General features: G+C 42.0%; 1 protein-coding gene and 1 long non-coding RNA gene across 6 annotated transcripts in view; one reads left to right on the top strand and one right to left on the bottom strand.

The window, feature by feature from the left end:
- Nucleotides 1-14060: 14060 nt before the first annotated feature.
- LOC131827621 (uncharacterized) lies at nucleotides 14061-19251 on the bottom strand. Of its 2 annotated transcripts, none has more exons than XR_009352081.1 (3): nucleotides 18870-19251; nucleotides 18519-18659; nucleotides 14061-14451 (listed from the first exon to the last, which is right to left on the bottom strand). It is a non-coding gene; the product is annotated as an uncharacterized LOC131827621 (long non-coding RNA). The 2 variants fall into 2 exon arrangements; XR_009352082.1 differs by having other exon boundaries at nucleotides 18973-19251.
- Nucleotides 19252-19309: 58 nt separating this feature from the next.
- Nucleotides 19310-23830, top strand: part of COQ10B (coenzyme Q10B) — a 37365-nt gene continuing 32844 nt past the window's right edge. The window contains exon 1 of one of the 4 annotated variants that reach the window (XM_059168504.1): nucleotides 19310-19570. In XM_059168504.1, coding sequence (XP_059024487.1) covers nucleotides 19449-19570 — 122 coding nt within the window. In that variant the 5' untranslated portion in view covers nucleotides 19310-19448. The remainder of the gene's footprint in view (nucleotides 19571-23830) is intronic. The other 3 variants (XM_059168502.1, XM_059168505.1, XM_059168503.1) reach the window with 3 other exon arrangements.

Genomic DNA, 23830 nt, shown 5'->3' with positions numbered 1-23830 from the left:
AAATCTTTAAAAAAAAATAGTACTGCTTTTCTTGAACTGACTTGGGGAGATGTCTCTTTGTTCCAGCTATTTTAGGCCTAACTAGAACAGAACAGCAGTATATTAACATCTCAGTGTGAATTCATTAACTAGCTTCTTTTTCCAGTTAAAAGTCAACTGAGAGCTCTCTCTGATTCATAATGGTGAAGTATCTAGATTCAAAGTCTGCTAGGGATTGTGGCCCAGAAAGAAGCATTTGGTGCCTGGAATGGTGTGATGTTTTCTAATGTGTCAACTTGGCTAAGCTACAGTCCCTAGTTATTCAAACAAATACCAACCTAGGTGTTTGTAGATGTGCTTTAAGTACACGATGCTTGAGTTTAAGTAAAGGAGATTGTCCTAGATAAGCTGGGTAGATCTAATTCAATCAGTTGAAAAGCCTTAACGGCAGCTGATGCAGAAGAAATTCTGCCTGTGGACAGCAACTTCATCCTGTGCTGGAGAATTCCAACCTGCCCTTACTGATGGTCTGGCCTTCAGATTTTGGACTTTCTTAGCCAGTGTCCACAACTGTATAAACCAATTCCCTGCAATAAATCTCTTAATATGTATCTCCTGGTGGTCTGTTTCTCCAGTGAAAACCTGATTGATAGAAAGGTCAAAGGCAGGGGCACCTGAGAAGCTCAGTTGGTCAAGCGTCTGCCTTTGGCTCAGGTCCCAGAGTCCTGGGATCGAGCTCCATGCTGGGTACCCTGCACAGTGGGGAGTCTGCTTCTTCCTCTCCCTCTGACCTTGCCCCTGCTTGTGCTCTTGCTCTCAAATGAATAAAAAAATCTTAAAAAAAAAAAAATAAATGCCAAAGGCAAATTTCACCATTCATTCAAAAAATATATATTGAGGACCTACTAATAAATATTTAATGAGGACCTATTGTGTACCATACATTCTTTTTCTTTTTTTTTATTTTTTTAAACTTTTTTTTAGAGATTTTATTATTTGTTTGACAGAGATCACAAGCAGGCAGAGGGGCAGGCAGAGAGAGAGAGGAGGAAGCAGGCTCACTGCTGAGCAGAGCCCGACGTGGGGCTCGATCCCAGGACCCTGGGACCATGACCTGCGCCGAAGGCAGAGGCTTTAACCCACTGAGCCACCCAGGCAGCCCCAGACATTATTTTTCAAGTTAAATTATGGAGCACGTTGTATATACAGATTATGTCCATTACAATTTCCTATGCAGCTGCTATCCAAGAGCATTATCAGTCTTTCGTGTGCTGATTCCAGTATGCCTTGCCTTAGTTATAGCTCTACCAGTCATACTCAAAATACCCAGTTTTGAATTTTTTAAAAGATTTTATTTATTTATTTGACAGAGACAGAGACAGTGAGAGAGAGAATATAAGCAGGGGGAGTGGGAGAGGGAGAAGCAGGCTTCCTGCCAAGCAGGGAGCCCAATGCGGGCTTGATACCAGGACCCTGGGATCATGACCTGAGCCGAAGGCAGATGCCTAACGACTGAGCCACCCAGGCGCCCCCCACTCCATTTTTGAATTTTGTGTTAATTATTACCTTGTACTTCTTTATAATTCTACTACGTGTGGATGTTATCAAATATGCTGTTTGATTTTGCTTGTTTTTTAAACTTTTATGTAAGAATCATCCTAGTTATATATCCATATAGATCCATAACTCGTGTTTAGCTAACTTATTCATTTTTTATTCCAGTATAATTAATGTGCAGGGTTATATTAGCTTCAGGTGCACTGATTCAACAATCTGTACATCACTCAGTGCTCATCAGTCATACTCTTTTTTTTTTTTTTTAAGATTTTATTTATTTGACAGAGAGAGATCACAAGTAGGTAGAGAGGCAGGCAGAGAGCAAGAGGGAAGCAGGCTCCCCACTGTGCAGAGAGCCCGATGTGCGACCCAATCCCAGGACCCCGAGATCATGACCCGAGCCGAAAGCAGCGGCCCAACCCACTGAGCCACCCAGGCGCCCCACGATAAGTGGACTCTTATCTCCCCTTCACCCACCCACCTCGCCTCTGGCAACCACCAGTTTGTTTTCTATATTTAAAAGTCTGGTGGTTGTTTTTTGTTGTTCTTGTTCATTTTTTTTCTTTGTTCATATCTTTCTTACATTCCACATATGAGTGAAATACCATATTTGTCTTTTTCTGACTATTTCACTTAGCATTACATCTCCAGATCCATCCATGTTGCTGCAAGTGGCAATATTTCATTCTTTTTATGGCTGAGTAATATTCCACTTTATATATACAACACATCTTCTTTATCCATTCATCTATTTTTTAATCCATTCTTGTATGATGGACACTTGGGTTGCTTCCATATTTTGCCTCTTGTAAATAATGCTGCAGTGAACATAGGGGTGTATACATTTTTTAGAATTAGGGTTCTCATACTCTTTGGGAAAGTACCCAGTAGTAGAATTGCCAGACGTTATTTTAGATGCTGGGAATATAATGGTGAATAAGACACTGTCCTCGTGGAGCATAGATTCTCTGAAGGAGAGAGATTAATAACTTTGTGTGTGTGTGTGTGTGTGTGTGTGTGTGTGTGTGTGTAAATTCAGGTACTGTCAAATACTATGAAAAAGCAGAATGAGGGAAGGAGAGGGGTCAGGATGGAAGTATAATATGAACAGAAATGGTGAGATATCCAAGGAGATGACATGTGAACAGATAGTTAAATGAAATAAGGGAATGAAGATTGGGGAGAGGAGTATTTCAGACATAGTAAGTGCAAATGTGCCAAGGTGGGAATGAGCTTGAGGTCTGTATGTCTCCAGAGTGACATAAGGGATGCGGGGAAAATGGCAGGAGACAAGATGGTACCATAGGTACCTGCAGTACTACTACACTGTTGAATGAATGAATGAATGTTGAATGAAGATAGCTTCTAAACTTCCCTGCTCTATATTGCCTCTGTTAGCTAACACAGGGGGAGCAACTACATAATTTTTGCTACTGGATTCTCCATGATAGATGTACATAAAAAGCAGGAAACATTATCATTAATGATTCACTTTAAGCTAACTGTTGTCACTAGTTAAACTAAGAAATTGGTAGGAGGTAGAGGAAGGTGGTATATAAGAATCGGAGGAATAGTAGGATTCATGAAGAAGAGTAAGGAATGTTGGGGAGACTAGAGTCCTTGGGTCAATGACAGGTGCTGTGTTGTCAGTAGGTACCAGAGTCAACAAGTTGGCAATAATGGTAACAACAGCCACAGTACATCAGTTTTTGATGCCACCCAGAACCCAAAAAGACCTACTAAGCCTCATGCTTCCTTTTTAGCGATAGGAGACACAAGATGCATTAGTTTGTCCTTTACTTTGGAGGGGATGTCCAGGCATGCTCCAGGCCACTATGCCCCCAAAACAGGGGTTCTCAGCTGGAAATGATTTTGTCTCTTAGGGATACCTGGCAACGTCTAGAGACATTTTTGGTTGGCACAGCTCTATCCTCTGCCTAGAGGGCCCTCCTTCCTATTTCCAACCCCATCTCCTCTACCCTCTTTCAGTTGGCTAACTTCTCCTCAACCTGTTAGACTGACCCAGTGTCACCTACCCAGGAATCTCCCCCTAGGAGTTAGGTAAAGATTGCATGCTTTGCCATGCTCCTGAAATGCCACAGACCTCTAAGTAATAACTTTGTGTTATTGTGGTTTCTATGGGTCTGTCTTCCTAAGCTGGATGTAAGACCTAGAACAACTTAAGGGGAGAAATCACTGGCATCTAGAGGTCAGGGATACTGCACAGCATCCTATGTTGCACAGCTCTCCAAACTAGAAAATTTCGGCACAGGATGTCAATAGCGCCACAGTAGAGAAATCCTGCCCTAAAATTATCACTAACGGAGCAGACCCTTTATTTTCTACGGATTTATCTCCTACCCTCTAGAGTATATGGCTTCTGAAGGCCTCCATGTACTTACCATTTCCTGGTCATCTAGTCTTATTAACAGGATTAACATAATGCATCAGCATGGTGAACTAATACAATGTTGTGCTCTATGTCCAGCTGTCCATATTGGTTAAGATTATATTATGGTAGAGTTGGGTCACCTGGGTGGCTCCGTCAGTTAAACAACTGCCTTTGGCTCAGGTCATGATCCTGGAGTCCTGGGATTGAGCCCACGTCGGGCTCCTTGCTCAGCAGGGAGTCTGCTTCTCCTTCTCCCTCTGCTGTTCCCCCTGGCTCGTACTTGCTCTCTCTGTTAATTAAATAAAATCTTTTTTAAAAAAAGACTGTATTATGATAGAGTTATTATGATAGATGGTATTATAGGGGATTTAACATAATCCAGGGGTAAAACTTAAAATGTACACTGTTGTCCAGCCCAGGAGAATGCACACAGTTTTAAATCCTCCATATCATTAGGGATTGAAAACAATTCTTTAACATTATTTATTTATTTATTTATTTGAGAGAGAGAAAGAGAGAGAGAGTGGGGGGGAGGGGCAGAAGGAGGAATTCTTCAAGCAGACTCCCCACTGAATGCAGAGCCTGATGTGGGGCTCGATCCTATGACCCATGAGATCATGACCAGAGCTAAAACCATGAGTCAGACACTTAACTGACTGAGCCACGCAGGCAGTCCAGAACACGTGTTAATCTGTTAATCTGTGCTAGATACCACACTTGACACAGCAACTGCAACTGAGGATACTACTTGGTTAAATGTGATAATTCACTGTCATCCTCCAGGGTATGTGTGAACTTTGTAAGGGCCTGACTGAAGTGTAAATATAATGTGAACCAGTACCCTTACATGCTTTAGGTCTTTAAGGCACTAATCTCTGCCATATTTCCTAGAATATAATAATGTTTTTTATTTACTATCTTAGCAGGGTGTTGGGGGAGCTATTTAGTAGCCTTCCCCATACTTATTCTACAGGCTATGGAACTTACATGGAAGTTTGGCCAACTTCTAAGTATGTTCATTACATTTACACATTTAGGAACTTAGAAAATGACTCTGGACACAATGAGCCAGACCTGGGCCAGGACTCCATTTCTGACCCTATCTACCACCATTCTAACAGGCTACCACACTCTGTGTCTCAGTATCAACTTGGATTCTGTGTCCATGGCCCTAAACATATTAGATTACTCCACTCTTGCCAAGGTATAGTTACCAGAGCAATAGGATAGTTGCCTTTGGAGAAGTACTAGGGGATTCATTAATGCATACTTTGGTGTTACATGGTACTTCCTGGAGGACCTAGCTTCTCTTTCAATCAAATGGTCTAAAATCAAATCATTCTAAGTTTGAAAACTAGCTCAGGTCTGAAAACTAAAGGATCACTTTTTTTTCCCTCTAACTGGAATAGCTGCCTTCAGCCTCCTGAACATTCATCCTCAATTTCTCCCAGTTCTAACAGATTGAACAACACCCTCGTACGCTGCCCATCAATTTGCCTCTAAGGACATCCTACTGTATTAACCATCTAAATATCATTCTATAGGTCAGCGCCCCCCAGGCAGCCATTCCCATTCCAACCCTGTGCTAATTATAATTGTCCCCACCTTGCTTTTGATGGTTAAGCATCACCACTTGGCCTCTGTTTTGGGATCCCATCATCCCCACTGCTCTCATGGAGCTTAGCTCTGTACGCTATTTGCTACTTTCACCTGAGGCCTATAAGGGACAGCCACCATGACTGACAGTGCTTTCCCTAGGCCATATTGGAGCCTGAGGCAAAAGGAAAAATCAGGGGGCACCTGGGTGGCTCAGTGGGTTAAAGCCTCTGCTTTTGGCTCAGGTCACGATCCCAGGGTCCTGGGATTGAGCCCCACATCAGGCTCCCTGCAGAGCAGGGAGCCCGCTTCCTCCTCTCTCTCTGCCTGCCTCTCTACCTACTTGTGATCTCTGTCAAATGAATAAATAAAATCTTTTTAAAAAAAAGGAAAAATCAGTAATATTGATCCTGCCTTTATTTAAGATTTTATCTTGTTGATATGGATTTTTCTGCACTAATTTCAATTTTTAAAAATATATTTAAAGATTATATTGGTTACAAAGCTTTTTGGTCCCCTCTTTAGTTTTGCACCCGAGGCAAGTACCTCATTCACTTCACCCTAGCCTCAGTCCTATTCAGGGGTGCTGGTGCTTCTCTCACATTCCTTATAGCTTTAGGAAACAGAGTATCCTCTGAGCCTCCCCATGGAACATAATTACCTGCTTAGTTTTTTAGCAGTGAATATTTATTGAATATTTAGCACTGACTATTTTAGCATAGCCACTTATTGGCTCCTTTGATCACCCCTTCTTCCACCATCTTCCACAGTAGTCCTGTCGTTCCTGCCACTCAGTATGGGCTATTGCTTTCTCTGAGGTTTCTTTTTTTAAGATTGTATTTATTGATTTGACAGAGAGAGATCACAAGGAGGCAGAGAGGCAGAGAGAGAGGGGGAAGCGGACTCCCCACTGAGCAGAGAGTCCTATGCGGGGCTTGATCCCAGGACCCTGAGATCATGACCTGAGCCAAAGGCAGAGGCTTAACCCACTGAGCCACCCAGGCGCCCCCACCTTTTTTTTAATAAAAGAATTTTCTCTGAGTTTCTAAGAGCATCCTAGTAGAGTGTTAGCACTGCCTTCACAGATTCTTGCCAGGGTCCTTCATATCATGAGATAGTGCTTTCATAGTGACAAACCCTCCCTATCCAATGTTGTTCTGCTACCACCAATGTTCTGGTGTCCAGGAAGGAACATAAGGAAAGTTCCTGAGTGGGACATCTGTTGTCTTGTAAGTCAGAGGTCTCTGTATGTTCTTCAAGTACTAGCTTTTTAACAAAACAATTAGGCCACTTCTGTAAGCCTAGAGCACTCAGGAAAATCTAGGATTTCAAGATTCTTGAGTGCACTGACCCAGATGTCCTTGTCCTATTTCTTAGGACTGCAATCCTTCCCAATCAGGGCCCTCACTTTGTTTAAGAAATATGCTGAGGATGAAAATTCTGTCCACTTTTGGAGATCTGCTTCTCAGTATTAAGTCTTTTTTTTTTTTTTTTAAAGATTTTATTTATTTATTTGACAGAGAGAAATTACAAGTACACTGAGAGGCAGGCAGAGAGAGAGAGAAGGAAGCAGGCTCCCTGCCGAGCAGAGAGCCCGATGTGGGACTCGATCCCAGGACCCTGAGATCATGACCTGAGCCGAAGGCAGCGGCTCAACCCACTGAGCCACCCAGGCGCCCCCTTTTTTTTTTTTTTTTTAAAGTTAAGTCTTAAACCTAATTATCAGCTTTTTTTTTTTTTTTTTTTTTTTGCTCTCTACCTGCAGCCAACGAGACTCTTTATATACTACCAAGAATGCCCTCCAGCTTTTATTTTTAACCTTTAATAAGCGATTAGTCACTCTTAACCTTTCAGTGGCTTTCCTCCAATATCTCAGTAGAATCTATTTGTGCTTCACTTACCACCAATGGGAGGGTCCTCATTGCCAGGCAGACTGTAAGTGATTCAGAGCTAAAAGTCCTATTTTAGAGTCTGCTTTCTTGGGTCACAGGTTGGATTCCCTATAGGGAGCTTTGGAGATGGGATGGCCCTTGAGAGTTGTCCTAAATTGAGGCAAGGGAGTTGAGCCTTTCTACTCCCATATCAACAAGATTTTGGATATGAACTTCCCCAGGAAGAGGGCATGACCTTGGGAGAAGTAGCTCTCTTTTAACTATGAGCAAAACCCAGAGAGGGATGCATCAGAGAGCTGCTACAGAATTCTCAACGGTTCCAGTTATGAGGGGAGAAAGACAGGCGACTGAGCAATCCACCATAACTTCCACTACAATGTACAAAAGTGTCTTCCATCAGATGACAATGACACAGACAGACAGAGGATAACACTATCCCCTAAGGATATGAAAAAAAAAGTTTGAGCTTTCACCAAAAGTAAGTAATGGTCTGAAATGGGTAAGTAATGGTCTGAAAGCATTAGGGAGGAGTGAAAGACACAATGGTCCTATTCTCTTGAAGTACATAGTTAGTACATAGATAGTACATGGGTTAGCAAGTGCCCCTTCCAAAATTCTCAAATGTTTTTTCTCTCTTGGAATGGTGACTAATTTAAAATAACTTTTAGGGGCACCTGGGTGGCTCAGTGGGTTAAAGCCTCTGCCTTCGGCTCAGGTCATGATCCCAGGGTCCTGGGATCTAGCCCCACATTAGGCTCTCTGCTCAGTGGGGAGCCTGCTTCCTCCTCTCTGCCTGCTTGTGATATCTCTCTGTCAAATACATAAATTTAAAAAAAAAAATCTTAAAAAAAATACATTTTTAAAAATAAATAAATAAATAAAATTACTTTTAAAGCCTCTTTTTCTAATTCACGGCAGTTTACCAATGGTTATTACATCTCCAGGAGTCTCCTGTGTGGAAGTTAGCAGGGGCAGGGGCACATGCATGTGCTCAGTTCTGAAATCTTTCTCTCCCACTAATGCACTTATTCTCAAATTATAACAGCACTCAAATCCTCTGAGCAGCTTTAAAAAAAATATATTGTATTTATTTGAGAGAAAGAGAGCATGAGCAGGGGCTCAAGGGTGTTGAGGGGGAGACAGAGGGAGAGGGAGAAGCAGACTCCCTGCTGCACAGGGAGCCTGATGTGGGGCTCAATCCCGGGGCCTCCTTGAGATCATGTCCTGAGCCCAAGGCAGATGCTTAACCAACTGAGCTACCTAGGAGTCCCCTGTCCCCCCAGCCCCCACCCCTGTGCTGAGAAGCTTGGAAAGTATTGGTTGTGACACCAAACTTCAGAGTGATGTAGCAGATTTCAGGTGGAGCCGAAGAGCTGATAATTCTTTCCAGGTGGCCTACTACCATTCATTGAGAAACACTACATAGCCAAGCCTCTTTTCTTTTTTCTTTTTCGTTTTTTCAACTTATTTATTTTTGAAGATCTTATTTATTTATTTGACAGACAGAGATCACAAGTAGGCAGAGAGGCAGGCAGAGAGGGAGAGAGGAGGAAACAGTCTCCCTGCTGAGCGGAGTGCCAGATGCGGGCTTGATCCCAAGACTCTGGGATCATGACCTGAGCCAGAGTCAAAGCCTCTTTTCTTATCTACATCTGAATTCTGGGAGAAGAGAGACAGATCTCCAGTATACCAATGATTGGAAAAAAGAAATAAATGTAGCCAAGTGTTCAACACCTGTCACCCACTCCCACTTTTAGATAAAATGTGCCTATGTGAGAAAAAAATAAGCAGCCTCCATATGAGAGGGAAAATACAGGAAAGCTTCACGGGGAAGCCAAGATGCAGTTAATTCTCTTGTTCTCAACCCTATACAACACCTCCTATACTCTCCTGAAATAAAAATCATAGCCAATATGTCCTGGTCACACAGATAATTTTGAAAAATATTAATAAAATACCCTAACTGAAATATAAAAGAAGTGAAAAAAGGTACTTATATTAAAAGATGTATTGAGAAGGGAAGCTTATGAATCACAGATTATAGGTTCCAGAAGGCTTAAATGAAAGATTTAAGAGGGAAAATCAGCTGAGAAGGAACACTGAGGTGTATAATGAGGATATAGGAGAGGATGATTACTAGACAGGATTTTAACTCAGACAGTGAGCAAGGGTAATAAGTAGGGATATCTTGCTATTAGACTGTCACCATAAATGGTCCCACGGATCCTCAGGTGAGTAAGAAGGGGTTAAGTGGGGCACTAAGATCATGATGGCCTATAGAAGGAACAGCAAATTTGGGGCGCCTGGGTGGCTCAGTCAGTTAAGCCTCTGCCTTCGGCTCAGGTCATGATCCCAGGTCCTGGGATCGAGCCCCGCATCGAGGCCCACATCGAGCCCCGCATCAGGCTCTCTACTCAACGGGGAGCCTGCTTCCCTGCCTCTGCCTGTCTCTCTACCTGCTTGTGATCTGTGTCAAAAAATGGATAAAATCTTAAAAAAAAAAAAAAAAAAAAAGGAACAGCAAACTCCGGCCCATGGGCCGTATCTGGCAGGCATTCTTTTATTTAAGTTGGTAGTAAAATACGTAGAACAATACACCACTTGAACCATTGTAATGTGTGCAGTTCAGGTGCACTAAGGACAAACTTTTGTGCAACTTTCACCACTATCTTTATCCAGACTTTTTTTTTTATCGCCTCAAACAGAAACTCTGTAAGCATTAAGCAGCAACTTCCCCTTCTCTCCAGCTCCTGGTAATACCTAACCTTCTTTCTGTCTCTATGAATTGGCCTTTTCAAGACATTTCATATAAGTGGAATTATACAATATTTGTCCTTTTGTGTCTGGCTTATTTCACTTGGCATAACACGTTCAAGGTCCATCCAGGTTGTAGCATATACCAGAACTTCATTCCTGTTTAAGGCTGAGTAATTTTGTGTTTTATGTATTTACCACATTTTGTTTATCTACTCATCCACCAATGAATGCTTAGGTCATTTCCACCAATTGGATATTGTGAATAATGCTGTAGTGAACACAGCATATAAATATGTTTGAGTCTTCGCATTAAGTAATTCTTTTGGAGTGCCTTCTTAGCACAGCAGGCACCCATCAGTCTCATAAATAATTCTTTTGGGTATGTCTATACCTAGGAGTGGGATTGCTGAGTAATACGATAATTCTATGTTTAGCTTTTTGAGGAACCACCAAACTGTTTTCTGCAGAAGCTAAACTATTTTACATTCCCATTAGCAGTGTATGAGGAATCCAATTTCTCCACATCCTCATCAACACTTACGTTCTGTGTATCACTTTTCATAGCCATCCTAGGAGGTTTGAAGTGGTATTTCTTTGTAATTTTGATTTGCATTTCCCTATTGGCTATGGACTTTGAGCATCTTTTCATATACCTCTTGGTCATTTGTACATCTTTTAGAGAAATGTCTATCCAATAGACATTTTCTAATGTTTTATTTTTTTTTTTTTAATAATCTCTACGCCTCGTGTGGGGCCCAAACTCATGCCTGGAGATCAAGACTCACATGCTCTATGGACTGAGCCAGCCGGGCATCCGGCCTTTGCCCATTCTTAAATTGAGGTGATTTTTGTTTTTCTTGTTAAATTCTAGGAAATCTTATATATTCTGGATCTTAATTCGTTATCAGATAAACTATTTGCAAATATCTTCTTCCATTCTATATGTGAAATAATAGAAAATTTATTCATTGGTCTGTGCCTCCAGTTCCCAGCACAGATCTCCTAAAATCCTTGTAAATTCCTAAGTGATAAAAACACTCCTAAAACCCTTGAGAATTCCTAAGTGATTAAAAGCAATATGAGCATCTTTTGTTCCAGTGAGGAGACTCTGATGGGCTCCTAGACAGAGGCTGGTCCCCAGAAAGACCAAACCATAATTAGAAGCTTGGAATTTTCAGCCGCACTCCAACTTGTCCAAAAAGGGAGAGGGGCCAGAAATGGAGTTAATAATTGATCATTCCCGTGTGAGGAAACTCCATCAAATCCCAAGAGTACAGGGTTCAGAGAGTTTCCAGGCTAGAGGACACATCCACACTGAGCAGGTAACACATCCCAACTCCACAGGACAGAAGTTCCTGCACTTGGGACACACCTACACCTTGCCCTACATATCTCTTCATCTGGCAGCTTCTCCGTATCCTTTATCATATCCTTTAATAAACTGGTAAGCCTTAAACTCAGAAGGATTGTAGGATCTCTGATTTCCAGCCAAATGAGACAGAAGTTGTGGGTAACCCAGCGGTGGACTACTTGCAAGTGGCATCTGAAATGGGATGGGGACAGTCTTGTGGGACTAAGTCCTTAACCTGTAGGATCTGACACTATCTCCAGGTAGAGACAGTGTTGGAACTGAGTTCAATGGTAATAACACCCAGCTGGTATTGCCCAGAATTACTTGGTGTGGGAAAAATTTTCATGTATTTGGTAACCAGAAGTGAAGTGTTTTGTGTGAGTAGTAAAGCAGACACACAGGAGTTTTTCTAATTCACGATGGGTTGACTTCTTACTCAGTTGACAGTATCCTTTGAAGCACAAAATTTTTAATTTTGATGAAGTCCAAGTTTTTTCTTTTGTTGTTTGTGCGTTTGGTGTCCTATTAAACAAATCCAATCTTTTGTTGACAAATCCAATGTCATGGGTAGGGTAGTTTTGCTTCCGAAAAAGAGTATGTTACAAATTATTCAAAATTATCCTCCCTCCCCCTCCCTCTCGCAGGGTACCTGGGTGGCTCGGTCAGTTAAGCATCTGCCTTCAGCTCAGGTCATGATCCCACGGTCCTGGGATCAAGACCTGCATCAGGCTCCCTGCTCATTAAGGGAGTCTGCTTCTCCCTTTCCCTCTGCCCCTACTCAGTGCTTTCTCTCTTGCTCACTCTCTCAAATAAATAATAAAATATTTTTTTAAAGTATCTCCTCAAAGATACAAAAAGTAAAAACATTTCCTCACCTGTCTTATTGCTCAAAGATTAAGAGTGTTTTATATATTCACTGATTATTATGTATACACAAAGCACATTCCATATACATATTTTCTAATTTTTAAACCGGAGATTCCTAAAGCGAAGACTGTTTAAGAAGGTGGGTGTTGGCAAAAATTACAGATTTTTGCTTCCAAAAGAGAAGAATTCAAGCATAAAGATGCTAATGTGAATAAATATGGAGCTTCCTGATAAAACTTGACTTTAACAAAAAGGCCAAAAGATGAAAGAAGGCCTACATCAATCAATCAATCAATCAATCAATCAATCAGGAACCTCTGGGTTGGTTAAAACATGTGGCCCCTAGGGAGAGTGGCTCACTCAGAAAGCATGGAAGCTCTGGTTCCCCTTCCCTCATATCTTGCCCTGTGCATTGCTTCCATCTGCGTGTTCCAGAGATATCCTTTCATAATGAACTGATAATCTAAGGATGTACTGAGTAGAGATGCTGGGGAATGTGCAATATGCCCGAAGAACTTCAGCAGGGCGTTATTACAGCAGGACGATCGCATCTACATATATCTATCTTGTTAACAGATCATAAAGGCTATACTGATGGTTTGAGATAAACTGATCTTGCCCTGAGCACCCTTCAGTTAAACATCAGATTCCTCTTTTTTTCCCCCTTCAGATTCCTCTTTTATAGGTTTTCTTGTCTTTTGAAGATGCTTGAAAAAGTGAGAGGATATGAAGATCTGTTACTAGAAAAACAAAAACAAAAAAGGCATACTCAGCCAGAAATCGGAGTTCTCTAAGATTCAGTAATATAGAGATGGACAATCATACAGAACTCAGTAATGTGCATTTTTTAAGACAGATTTTATTTATTTAACAGAAAGAGAGAGAGACAGAACAGAAGCAGGGGGAGTGGGAGAGGAAGAAGAGGCTCCCACCTGAGCAGGAAGCCTAGTGAGGGACTCAATCCCAGGACCCTGGTATCGTGACCTGAGGCAAAGGCAGACACTGAACCAACTGAGCCACCCTGTTGTCCTGAATATTTGTAGTTTGCTCTCTCTCTCTCATTTAAAAAAAAATCCTTAAAAAATAAATTAAAAATACAAATTACCAATTTTAAGTACTGCCAGCTATAATAATTTTGACTAGCTATTTTTGTTTTTTTCTTTATTTTCTTTCTTTCTTTCTTTCTTTATTTGACAGACAGAGATCACAAGTAGGTGGAGAGGCAGGCAGAGAGAGGAGGAAGCAGGGGCTCGATCCCAGGACCCCGGGATCATGACCCGAGCCGAAGGCAGAGGCCTCAACCCACTGAGCCATCCAGGCGCCCCTGTTTTTTTCTTTTCATATAACTATTTTACTGTGCTTTGAATCTCCAGACCATTTTCCCGCATTTGGGTAAAATGTTTAGCATGTTGTAAACTTATTAACTTATAAAAAGAGTATGAGATTTCTTGAGTGGAAAATAAAAAGCAAAAGAAATTTTAAAGTGGTAAAAACCTGTAAAAATATTCTGAGAAAGGCTAAAATCTCAATGACCTGACACTTAAACAAAATGCTTGTTTGGTTTGAAACAAGAATAATGAAACTGGTTTTGTTACCTGAGGGAGACGGCTCAATATAACAGAAGACAAAGTGCACTCTCCAATTCATTTGTTTCTTTTCTGTTAAGAAAAATAATCCCAAAAGTAAAAGGAAAAAATATGAGGGAAATGGGCTTAACTGGAAATGAATTGAGTAATTGATAGCGCCTAGTGAGGGCAGGTGTCCTGGTCTAAACCAACATCCCAGTTGCCAACAGAACTTGCTAATGTAACAAAAGCACCTTTATTTTTTTCTTTTTTTTAAGATTTTATTTATTTGAGAGAGAGGCAGTGAGAGAGAGCATGAGCGAGGAGAAGGTCAGAGGGAGAAGCAGACTCCCCGTGAAGCTGGGAGCCCGGTGCGGGACTTGATCCTGAGACTCCCGGATCATGACCCGAGCCAAAAGCAGTCGTCCAACCAACTGAGCCACCCAGGCATCCCACAAGAGCACCTTTAACTGCAGTCTCAACAAAATGTGCTGCCTGTGGAGGACACAAGAGTTGAAAGATCTGAACCTCATACCATATGCAAACTGACTAAAGAAATAGTATTGCACACCAAAAAGAGAAGACAGGAGAATAGAAACTATGTTTCAGGTTTTTAAAATAATAATCTTAATGTAAAATATCTTGTTTTCACATATTATAGAAATACCACAGAAATCCTAGTATTTCAGCTTTTTTAGCAGTTCAGTGCTGAGAGGAAGACACATAGAAACAATTATAATACAAAGTGGTTAGAATAAATATATTTGTGGGATTTTAGGACTGTACAGAAATATCAAACCATGCTATCTATAGCTATATATAATTCCCAGGGTGAGATTTTTTGGGTGGGGTAACATTGGATCAGTTTCATAGGATGAAGGAGGAATTAGCCAGGTGAACGGGAGTAGAGATAGACGAATAGGAAAGAGGACCCTCTAGGAAAAGAGGACAGTTTAGGCAACAAACACTAGTGTCTGTAGAAGAAATTCTGTGACTAGATGCCACAGTGTGTAGCAGGGAGTTGCAAAAGAGGAATTCTAGGATTGGATAAGAGGCTGGTTATGTTACCAGGGAGACCCATTTTCTTGATAAATTCTGAATGTCCTGAACTAAAAATGTCTGAATCTGGAAAGCTGAGATGAGCCCCTAAACTCTGTTGTTATCCTTTGTGGGCCTTTCCTGGGTAGTCAATTATCCTCTTTTCTCTTGTTCACATTTCTATCTCAAGTTTTGAGTTCTCACTGACTCTAATTGAGCTGTTTAAAAAAAAAAATAGAGTTCTAATATTTTAGTATTACAAAGTTGCTGCTTCCTCTTTCAAGAACTCATAGAGTACAAAGCAGCATTCTGATGCAAGGTCAGAAGACAAGTGTTCCCTTGCCGGCTGTGCTGCTTTCTAGTTTGTGCAAGTTACTTATTTTTAAACCTGTTTCCTACGTTCGTAGTGTGTGAAGGAGTGGATCAAAAGGGCTACATTGCACCCCTCAGATGTACACATATCAACCCACATTTCCTCCTCGGCTACCTAAAACCCAGCTCTGTGGGGCTCGAGAGTAGGGAGGTGCTTCTTAGACACTGGCACCAGCCAAGCAGTGGCCTCCACTCAGAGATCTAGGTCGCAGCATTTTGGGACTAAGTTTCTAAGTTCTGATAACCCCAAATTCCTCCTTGTTCCCTCAGCAGGAGGGGAGTGTGCAGAAAAGTCAGGCCTGCCTGCTAGTCTTTGAAAGGCTTGCTTACAAGTTTGGCCTTTGGCTGGCATTTGGAGACCTGTATTTCGAGTAAGTTTTCACCATTTCCAGAACTGATAAGACTTGCTGTTCTTAAACTGTACAAGCAATATGGTTTATGCTGAGCATAAATTTTCCTGGAATCTGGAATTTGAGTACATGACAGAGAATGCTTATATGATCAGCCCTCAATAAAAACCCTGGACACTGAGTCTCTAATAAGCTTATCTGGTTGGTGGCATTTCACATGTGGTGAGAATTGTCAGAAGAATTAAGCATGTCCTGTTTGATTTTATTTCACAGATAAAGGACGCTTGGAAGTTTTACCCAGTTCCCCCAGATATCCCACGTGCTCCTTTTCCCTTTAGTCATTTTGCTTAATATCCTTTTGCTGTAATAAATTATAGCTGTCAATACAACTATATGTTGAGTCCCTTGAGTCTTCTCAGCAAATCATCAAAACTACTAATGGTCCTTGGGACATGCGATGATACCTACTACTTTCTTATATCAGTATCCACTTTTCATCACCATGGTTCTGCAATCCCTGTTTAACAACATTCTTTTATTAAATATTATATATATACATATATATATAACAAAATGTCTCAAACATACATTAAAATTAGATATATTATAAACTCACCATCATCCAGATCAATAATTATCAACAAATGATCAACTTTGTTTTATCCACTCTATTTCTACACTCTCCATTGGATAATTTTAAAGCATATCACAGACATCTTATTTCACTTGTCAAAGCTTCAGTATAAATCTTTACTTAAGTAGAGATTTCACTTGCATTTCTTAGTCTTGTATATGTCTTTTTATATTTAGTTTGTTCAAAATAAAATTTTAAAAATGCCTCTTAAATCTTTTAAACCTAATCAATATGGATGGTAGCCACACTTATGGTAAACACAGCATAATGTATAAACTTATCCAATCACTGTTGTGCACCTGAAGCTAATGTAACATTGTGTATCAGTAACACTGAAAGGAAGAAAAAAAGGGGGCACTTGGGTGGCTCAGTTTGTTAAGCCTCTGAGTCTCTTGGTTTCAGCTCAGGCCATGATCTCAGGATCGTGAGCCCATGTGGGGTTCTGAGCTGGGAGTGGATTCTGCTTAAAATTCCCTTTCTCCTTCTGCCTCTCCCCTTCTCCCTCTCTTTAAAAAAAAATAAATAAATAAACTCTGCCCCCTTTCTCCTTTTTTTTTTTTTTTTTTTTTTTTTTTTTAAGAGAGAGAGCATGAGTAGGGGTGAGGGAAGAGGGATAGAAAGAAAAAATCCCAAGCAGACTCCATGCTCAGTCCACAATAGCCCAATGTGGGGGCTTGATTCCATGGCCTCAAGACTATGACCTGAACCAAAATCAAGAGTCAGATAATCAACTAAGCTACCCAGGTGCCCCATCATTCCTCCTTTGGTATTTGACATTTGTTGAAGAAATTGGGTCATTCTAAAAGATTTCCAATATTATTTGGGAGATTGAATCTTCTTGGTGTCATTTACCTTGTTCTTCTATCCCCTATTTAAACTGGCTTATCTAAAAGCTTGACCAGATTTAGATTCAATTATTTTGGCAAGAATATTTAACATAGTATTGTGTCAAATATATTCTTGACAGCATAGTTGGTTTGGTCTCTAAGAGACTGCCTCTCACAGATCTCTGCTGAGTTTTCATTTACTACCAATCTTTCCATGTTGATAGCTCTTTTAACCCCCAATTTATGGAAGCACTGTCATCTACTGAAACTGAGCCAGAGTTTATTATCACCTTTAAGCTTATGACATTATTTCCTTTGCTAAGAAGTCAAATGAGTACCATGCACTGTCACCTGTTACAAAGATTATTTCGTTTGCCTTAAAAAACCTTTTTTATTGGAAACTATATTCAGTTAGGTGACCCAATTTAGTAGGTATTTTCATATGTCTTGGTAGAGTTGAATGAGAAAATGTCTGACAAATTTAATAAAAGGCCTTATATTAAATACATAAGCATATCATGTATTGTACAGAAAAATTAGGTTTAATAGGCCTTCTAGTTAACAATACCAATAGTTTGAAATAGAACTTAGTAGGCGGCAGCGGTGTAATTTTCTAGACAACTGGTTTTTGAGCAGGAGAGTAATATGATAAAAATGTGTTTTAAGGAAGACATTACTGGAAATACTTAAGAAGAGTATGCATTCTGTACTTGAAGGTTATCTAATATAGAATTGTTTATATGCAGCTACGTAACCACCTCGATCAACAGGTACATCCTGTTATACTGAAAAGCGTTTGACAAACTTTGTAGCTGGTGATTTCAACTCACTCCCTAAAGCATGACTGCAATGAACAATGCAAGAGTAGAAAAACAAAAAAAACAACCACAAAAAAAACCCCAATTTCCTATATCAATATTTGTATCACGTCCCCAAATAATCATACATAGACACATTAGCTGGAATATTTCTGTTAATGTAAATTAGATCAAGTCACTGTTCTGACCTCTAAACTTGCATGACTTCCCTTCACACTTAGAATAAAATCCAAAGTTGGTACCATGGCCTCCCAAGCGCTACGATAAAGCCCTCACTACCTCTAACCTCATGTCCTACCTCTCTCCTCCTATGACTCAAAGACCGCGCTCTTCGTAAAACAGGGTCAGACTGTTTCTGTTTGGGGCCTTTGCACTTGGTATTCCACCAGAAGTTCTTTTCTCCCCAAATACTCATAGAGTCCCTCACTTCATTTAGGCCTTTGCTGAGTATCACCTCCTCAGAGGCCCATCTGACCACCCCACACAGATTAGCACCCTCCCTGACCCCTCTCCACCTCATTACCCCGCTTTTTCTTTTCTGTGACAGGTGCCCAGCAGTTGTTGGCTCTATCCAGTCAACCCTCTCACGGACTCCTCACAATTGTGTTCAGTAGGCAGTACTGATAGTCGGTTTATAGAAAACGTGCAATGGTTGAATAAGGACCTGGGAACAAAAGGGAGAACAGGACGTCAGGATTTGATGACTTGATTCCTGAAATGGGTAAATTAAAGCAAAGTCGTCGGGTGTGTCCGGACTATGGGGAACCCACACTGCCCACGAACACCAATTGGAATGTTGGCCACACAAAAAGGCAGGCAAAGAGAACGGAGTCTCTTCGCTAAGGACATGACCTCACGCTACCCTCGCAACAACCTCCTGGGTGAGCGCCGGGCATGTGTTAGACAATCATTAAACAGCGAGACTCCGGAGCCGGACTTCGCAGCCAGGAGCGAGGGCGGTCCGGCTCGGCACTCACCGGTTTGGACAGTTACGTAATTAATACCCAGAACCTCGAGCTTCCTCCCACCCCTGGGCTGGGCTCTCGCGCCAAGCCTCGCGACCACAAACAGCAGCCAAGAGAACGGGGTCGGTTGGTGAATCCGGGGACGAGTCCCAGCGCGGGAGGTGGGCAGGGCGCTCACCGCGCGTCTCGTGAAAAAGGCGCCTGAGCGCGCGGCTGCTACGAGAGGCCGGCCCCGCAGAGGGGTGTGTCCGAACGGCCCTGCGCTCCCTCTGATTGGCCAGGAGGATGACGACAGCGTTTACAGTAGGCCTTACAGGAAGTGGGAGCTTGCGTCCGCTTTGCGCTTTCAGGGTGGGAAGAGGGGGCGTGTCTGGCGGCTCACGGGGCCCGCCGATTGGTGGGAAGGCCCGGGAGCCGGGCGGCTTGGCCCGCCGCAGGAGGGCGGTGCCGTGGGCCTGGTCCCGGAGTTGGCGACCGGCTTCAGTGAGATGATCATGGCAGCTCGGACCGGTCAGAGGGCTCTGAGGAAGGTGGTTTCGGGATGCCGTCCGAAGTCGACGGCAGCGGCCGAAACCCCGGCTCCGGCGCAGGGGCCTGCGGGGAACGTCAGGTAATAAACAACAGGGGTGCTGCGACGGGGGTAGCTTTCGGCCCGGGCTTGCTGAGTTGGGGGGACCGAGGAATTTTGAGGTGAGGCGGCGCCCCGGACCGGAGGCATTTTGGCGTCTCTAAGGGGAGAGAGTGTCCTGAGATCGGCATGTGAGGGACTCGGACTTCGCGCTCGTCACTCCGGGCGGGAGGCTCGCGGGCCTGCTCCAGACGCCGCGCCGGGGTCGGGGACTCGCTGCCCTCGCGAGAGGCGGCGCGGCTGACCGGCCGCGGATAAAGCAGCCGTCGGGGGACTGGGGACTCTTCCGGTCTCCTCCCCCCACGGCCTGCCGTCGCCGCTCTCGGAAAGTTCCAACTTCGCGGCTCGCGAGCGGCCGGCTGCCGGAGTTCGGGGCCCGGCGGCGAGCCCTCCCCTGCTCCCCCGCGAGTTGGCCGGAAGTCCTCTCCCAGCGGTGGGTAGGGGTCCTCGACTCCGCCCTTCGGTGCTTACAAAACGGAACGTAGCCGAAGTAGGGGACCTCGATTTTGTTTTCCACTCGACTGTAACTCGTCCTGTAACCTTGAACCAGCCTGGGATTTTCCTGGTCGGTTCCTTTTTGGTGGGTGGAGGCGGAGTCAGGAACGATTCCCCACTTCCACCGCTTCGTTTCTTTCTACTAATGACTTTGGAATAAATTGCGCTCGAAAATTACAGTGTCTAAAATGTATTCAGTTGTAAACAGTACAGAATGAAGGGAGAAAGCACAAATGTTAAGTTCCAGGAATTTAGAGTTAGTGAAGAATTTTTCAAGTACCCCAAACCCCCGCCAACTCTCAATCCTTTTAGACAAATACTGGTTGAAATTGAAATAAAATATCGCATATCGTTTAGTCCTGCTGAAGGAAACAACCTGAAAAACTAGTTCTAAGCAGAACATAGCCTGTCCTGCTTTATTTTTTTTTTTTTTTTTTTTTTTTTTTTTTTTTTTTTTTTTTTTTTTAAAGATTTTATTTATTTATTTGACAGAGAGAAATCACAAGTAGACAGAGAGGCAGGCAGAGAGAGAGAGAGGGAAGCAGGCTCCCTGCTGAGCAGAGAGCCCGATGCGGGACTCGATCCCAAGACCCTGAGATCATGACCTGAGCCGAAGGCAGCAGCTTAATCCACTGAGCCACCCAGGCGCCCCTAGATCTGTTTGTGTGACTCTTACAAAATGTTGGCTTGCAAATAAAACTCTTATTTCTAAGAAAAAATATGATTGTTTTAATGATCAAATTAAGGCTTAAATTCCGAGACAAATATTTATAATAATGAAGAGGGAAGGAGTTTATGAGCTTATTTTTAGGCCAAAGCATTAACATACGTTCTGGCCTTTATTAGAGTATTTGAGATGTAGTATTATTGGAAGGTGAGTGACAAAAGCTGTCCATCATTTGATTCAGTTTTAATTTCATAGTTGAACGATACATATGACTGTATGGCTCCTCGTTGCAGTTGAAGACATCATTCTTGGTAATGTGTGAAAATAGATTTGCTGTCCAGGGCTTGTAACCATAGTATGGGAAATCATCAGGAAAACTATTAGCTTGCTCTAAAGACAGATATTTCCTTTGTAATTATAATCAGATTCTGTAAGGGTTGTTTTGGGGCTTTGGGGGGCAGGGAGAAGGGGAGGTTGGGGCAATGGTATTACATAAACTTGGTACAAAATTCAAAACCATGTACAGTGACAAGTAAGCTTCATAGTCAACCATGTCACCTCTTCAGAAGCAGTGGTCTTAGATTTTTTTTAAATAAAGGTTTTCAGAGATGCTGCCTCTTCTGACATTGATTTATCAGAAAATTATTAAGTGTGCTCAATATCTGTCTCATAATTGGCTTCCAATAATAGGTGACAAAGTATACGAAAAGTGGGGAAATAGATAAAACTTTTAACAAAGTCGCCTAAAGAATATCTTACAAGGGAAATGTGATTAGGTATTTTGTACACCAGATTTGCTTTTTGTGATCAATAAAACTAACAGAGATCCTAAATTATGTGAGTTTTTAAAGGGGGGGGTGAATTAACTGCCTACTTTTTTATTTCCGCTATTCTGCTTCATTTAGCAGAGTGACTGTCATTCATTTTTATTGGTGTAATCTGACTGCTAAGCAAACTCCATAGGTTTACTCTAAAGAAAAATCACAATGGGCTTATTTTAATATTATCTCTGCCTTTAAAATAAGATTCACATAACAAACCATATTTTTAAAGATTTTTGGGAACACCAGCACTTATATTCTCTCTAGGAGTTGAATCTATCTAAAACTTCTTTTGACTAAAAAAGAATATCATAGATATCTTTAAAATATGCTGTTACCATCATTCTAAAACCAAATACCTCCTCTGATATCCCTTTAGAAAGCCTAGAATTCTGAAAGCTGTCTTGTTTTACTATATTTTCCCCATTGTTCTTTTTTTTGAAGTGTTATTTAGAGCTGGATACATAAATACCTTAAAATCTTAAAAGAGGCCAATAAGTTCAATAATACAGTTCATATGTTTTATTCTTTTTTTCTTTTTAAAGATTTTATTTATTTGACAGACATAGATCACAAGTAGGCAGAGAGGCAGGCAGAGAGAGAGGAAGGGAAGCAGGCTCCCCGCTAAGCAGAGAGCCTGATGTGGGGCTCTATCCCAGGACCCTGGAATCACTACGTGAGCTGAAAACAGAGGCTTTAACCCATTGAGCCACCCAGGCGCCCCTCTTTGTTTTATTCTTTTACGTTACATCTTAATTAATAGTTGTGCAGTGTTTAGCTTAACCATTTTCATTGACCTCTATTTTACTGCCTCTGGAATAAGCCCATCTAATATTTGTTTTTAAAGATTTTATTTATTTATTTATTGACAGACAGAGATCACAGGTAGGCAGAGAGGCAGGCAGAGAGAGAGAGGAGGAAGCAGGCTCCCCGCCAAGCAGAGAGCCCGATGCAAGGCTCGATCCCAGGACTCTAGGATCACAACCTGAGCTGAAAGCAGAGGCTTTAACCCACTGAGCCACCCAGGTGCTCCAAGCCCATCTAATTTTTATAAAGAGTGTTAATTGTTCAAAAGTTCTTTCTTGTATTCTGGAGCCCAAATTTGTTTCCATCCATTTGGACTTTTGTTTTACATTTTGGAACCATACTCTCAGGGATCATCCCTATCTCCTGGCTGAATATTCCCCATTTCTTCAACCATTCTTTGTTTGACTTCATTGTCTCTTCCTCCCTGGCCACATTGTAGGGTGTCTGTGTCTTTAAAGAAATTTTATTTATATGTAAATCCTATTTTATAAAGCAAATTTTATGTATGACACAAGGAGTTTTGACCAGGCTATTCTTTACCCTTTTAAAAAATAGTTTGGGCCCACTAAGGACTGTGTAACAGCTCACCTGCTGAATCAACTAGTCCTGAAAGTGGATGGAGCTGGAGGGTTGGCCCCTACCTGGGCATCGCTGGCGGGTGGTGGCCTGTAAGTGGGACAGGAGTGTGTGTGTGTGTGTGGGGGGGGTAGTTCTGCAGTTCCTTACCAGCCCCCAACCCGTTTTAAAAAAAAAAAAAAAAAAAAAGGAAATATTTAAAAAAATAATAATTTGGGGGCTCCTGGGTAGCTCAGTGGATTAAGCGGCCAACTCTTGATTTTGGCTCAGGTTATGATTTCAGGGTCCTAGGGTCTAGCCCCATTTTGGGCTCTACCCTCAGCAGGGAGTCCACTTCAGGATTCTCCCTCTCCCTCTGCCCCTCCAGTGTGCATGCACGTTGTCTCTCCCTCATAAATAAATAAAATCTTTTAGGGGCGCCTGGGTGGCTCAGTGGGTTAAGCCGCTGCCTTCGGCTCAGGTCATGATCTCAGAGTCCTGGGATCGAGTCCCGCATCGGGCTCTCTGCTCGGCAGAGAGCCTGCTTCCCTCTCTCTCTCTCTGGCTGCCTCTCTGTCTACTTGTGATTTCTCTCTGTCAAATTAATAAATAAAATCTTTAAAAAAAAAAAAAAAAAAAAAATAAATAAAATCTTTTAAAAAAAATAACGTTTAAAAAATAATTTGAAGATTTGATTTAATGAAATAACACTCTTTTTTTTTTTTTTAAAGATTTTATTCATTTGACAGAGAAAGAGGAGAGATCACAAGTAGGCAGAGAGGCAGGCAGAGAGAGGGGGAAGCAGGCTCCCCGCTGAGCAGAGAGCCCGATGCGGGGCTTGATCCCAGGACCCCGAGATCATGACCGCAGCCAAAAGCAGAGGCTTAACCCACTGAG

This window comes from Mustela lutreola, chromosome 3, assembly GCF_030435805.1.
Source record: "Mustela lutreola isolate mMusLut2 chromosome 3, mMusLut2.pri, whole genome shotgun sequence".
In the NCBI taxonomy this organism is placed as follows: domain Eukaryota; kingdom Metazoa; phylum Chordata; class Mammalia; order Carnivora; family Mustelidae; genus Mustela; species Mustela lutreola.
Note: the sequence above shows the minus strand (reverse complement) of the source record. Positions and strands in the feature narration are given on the sequence as shown.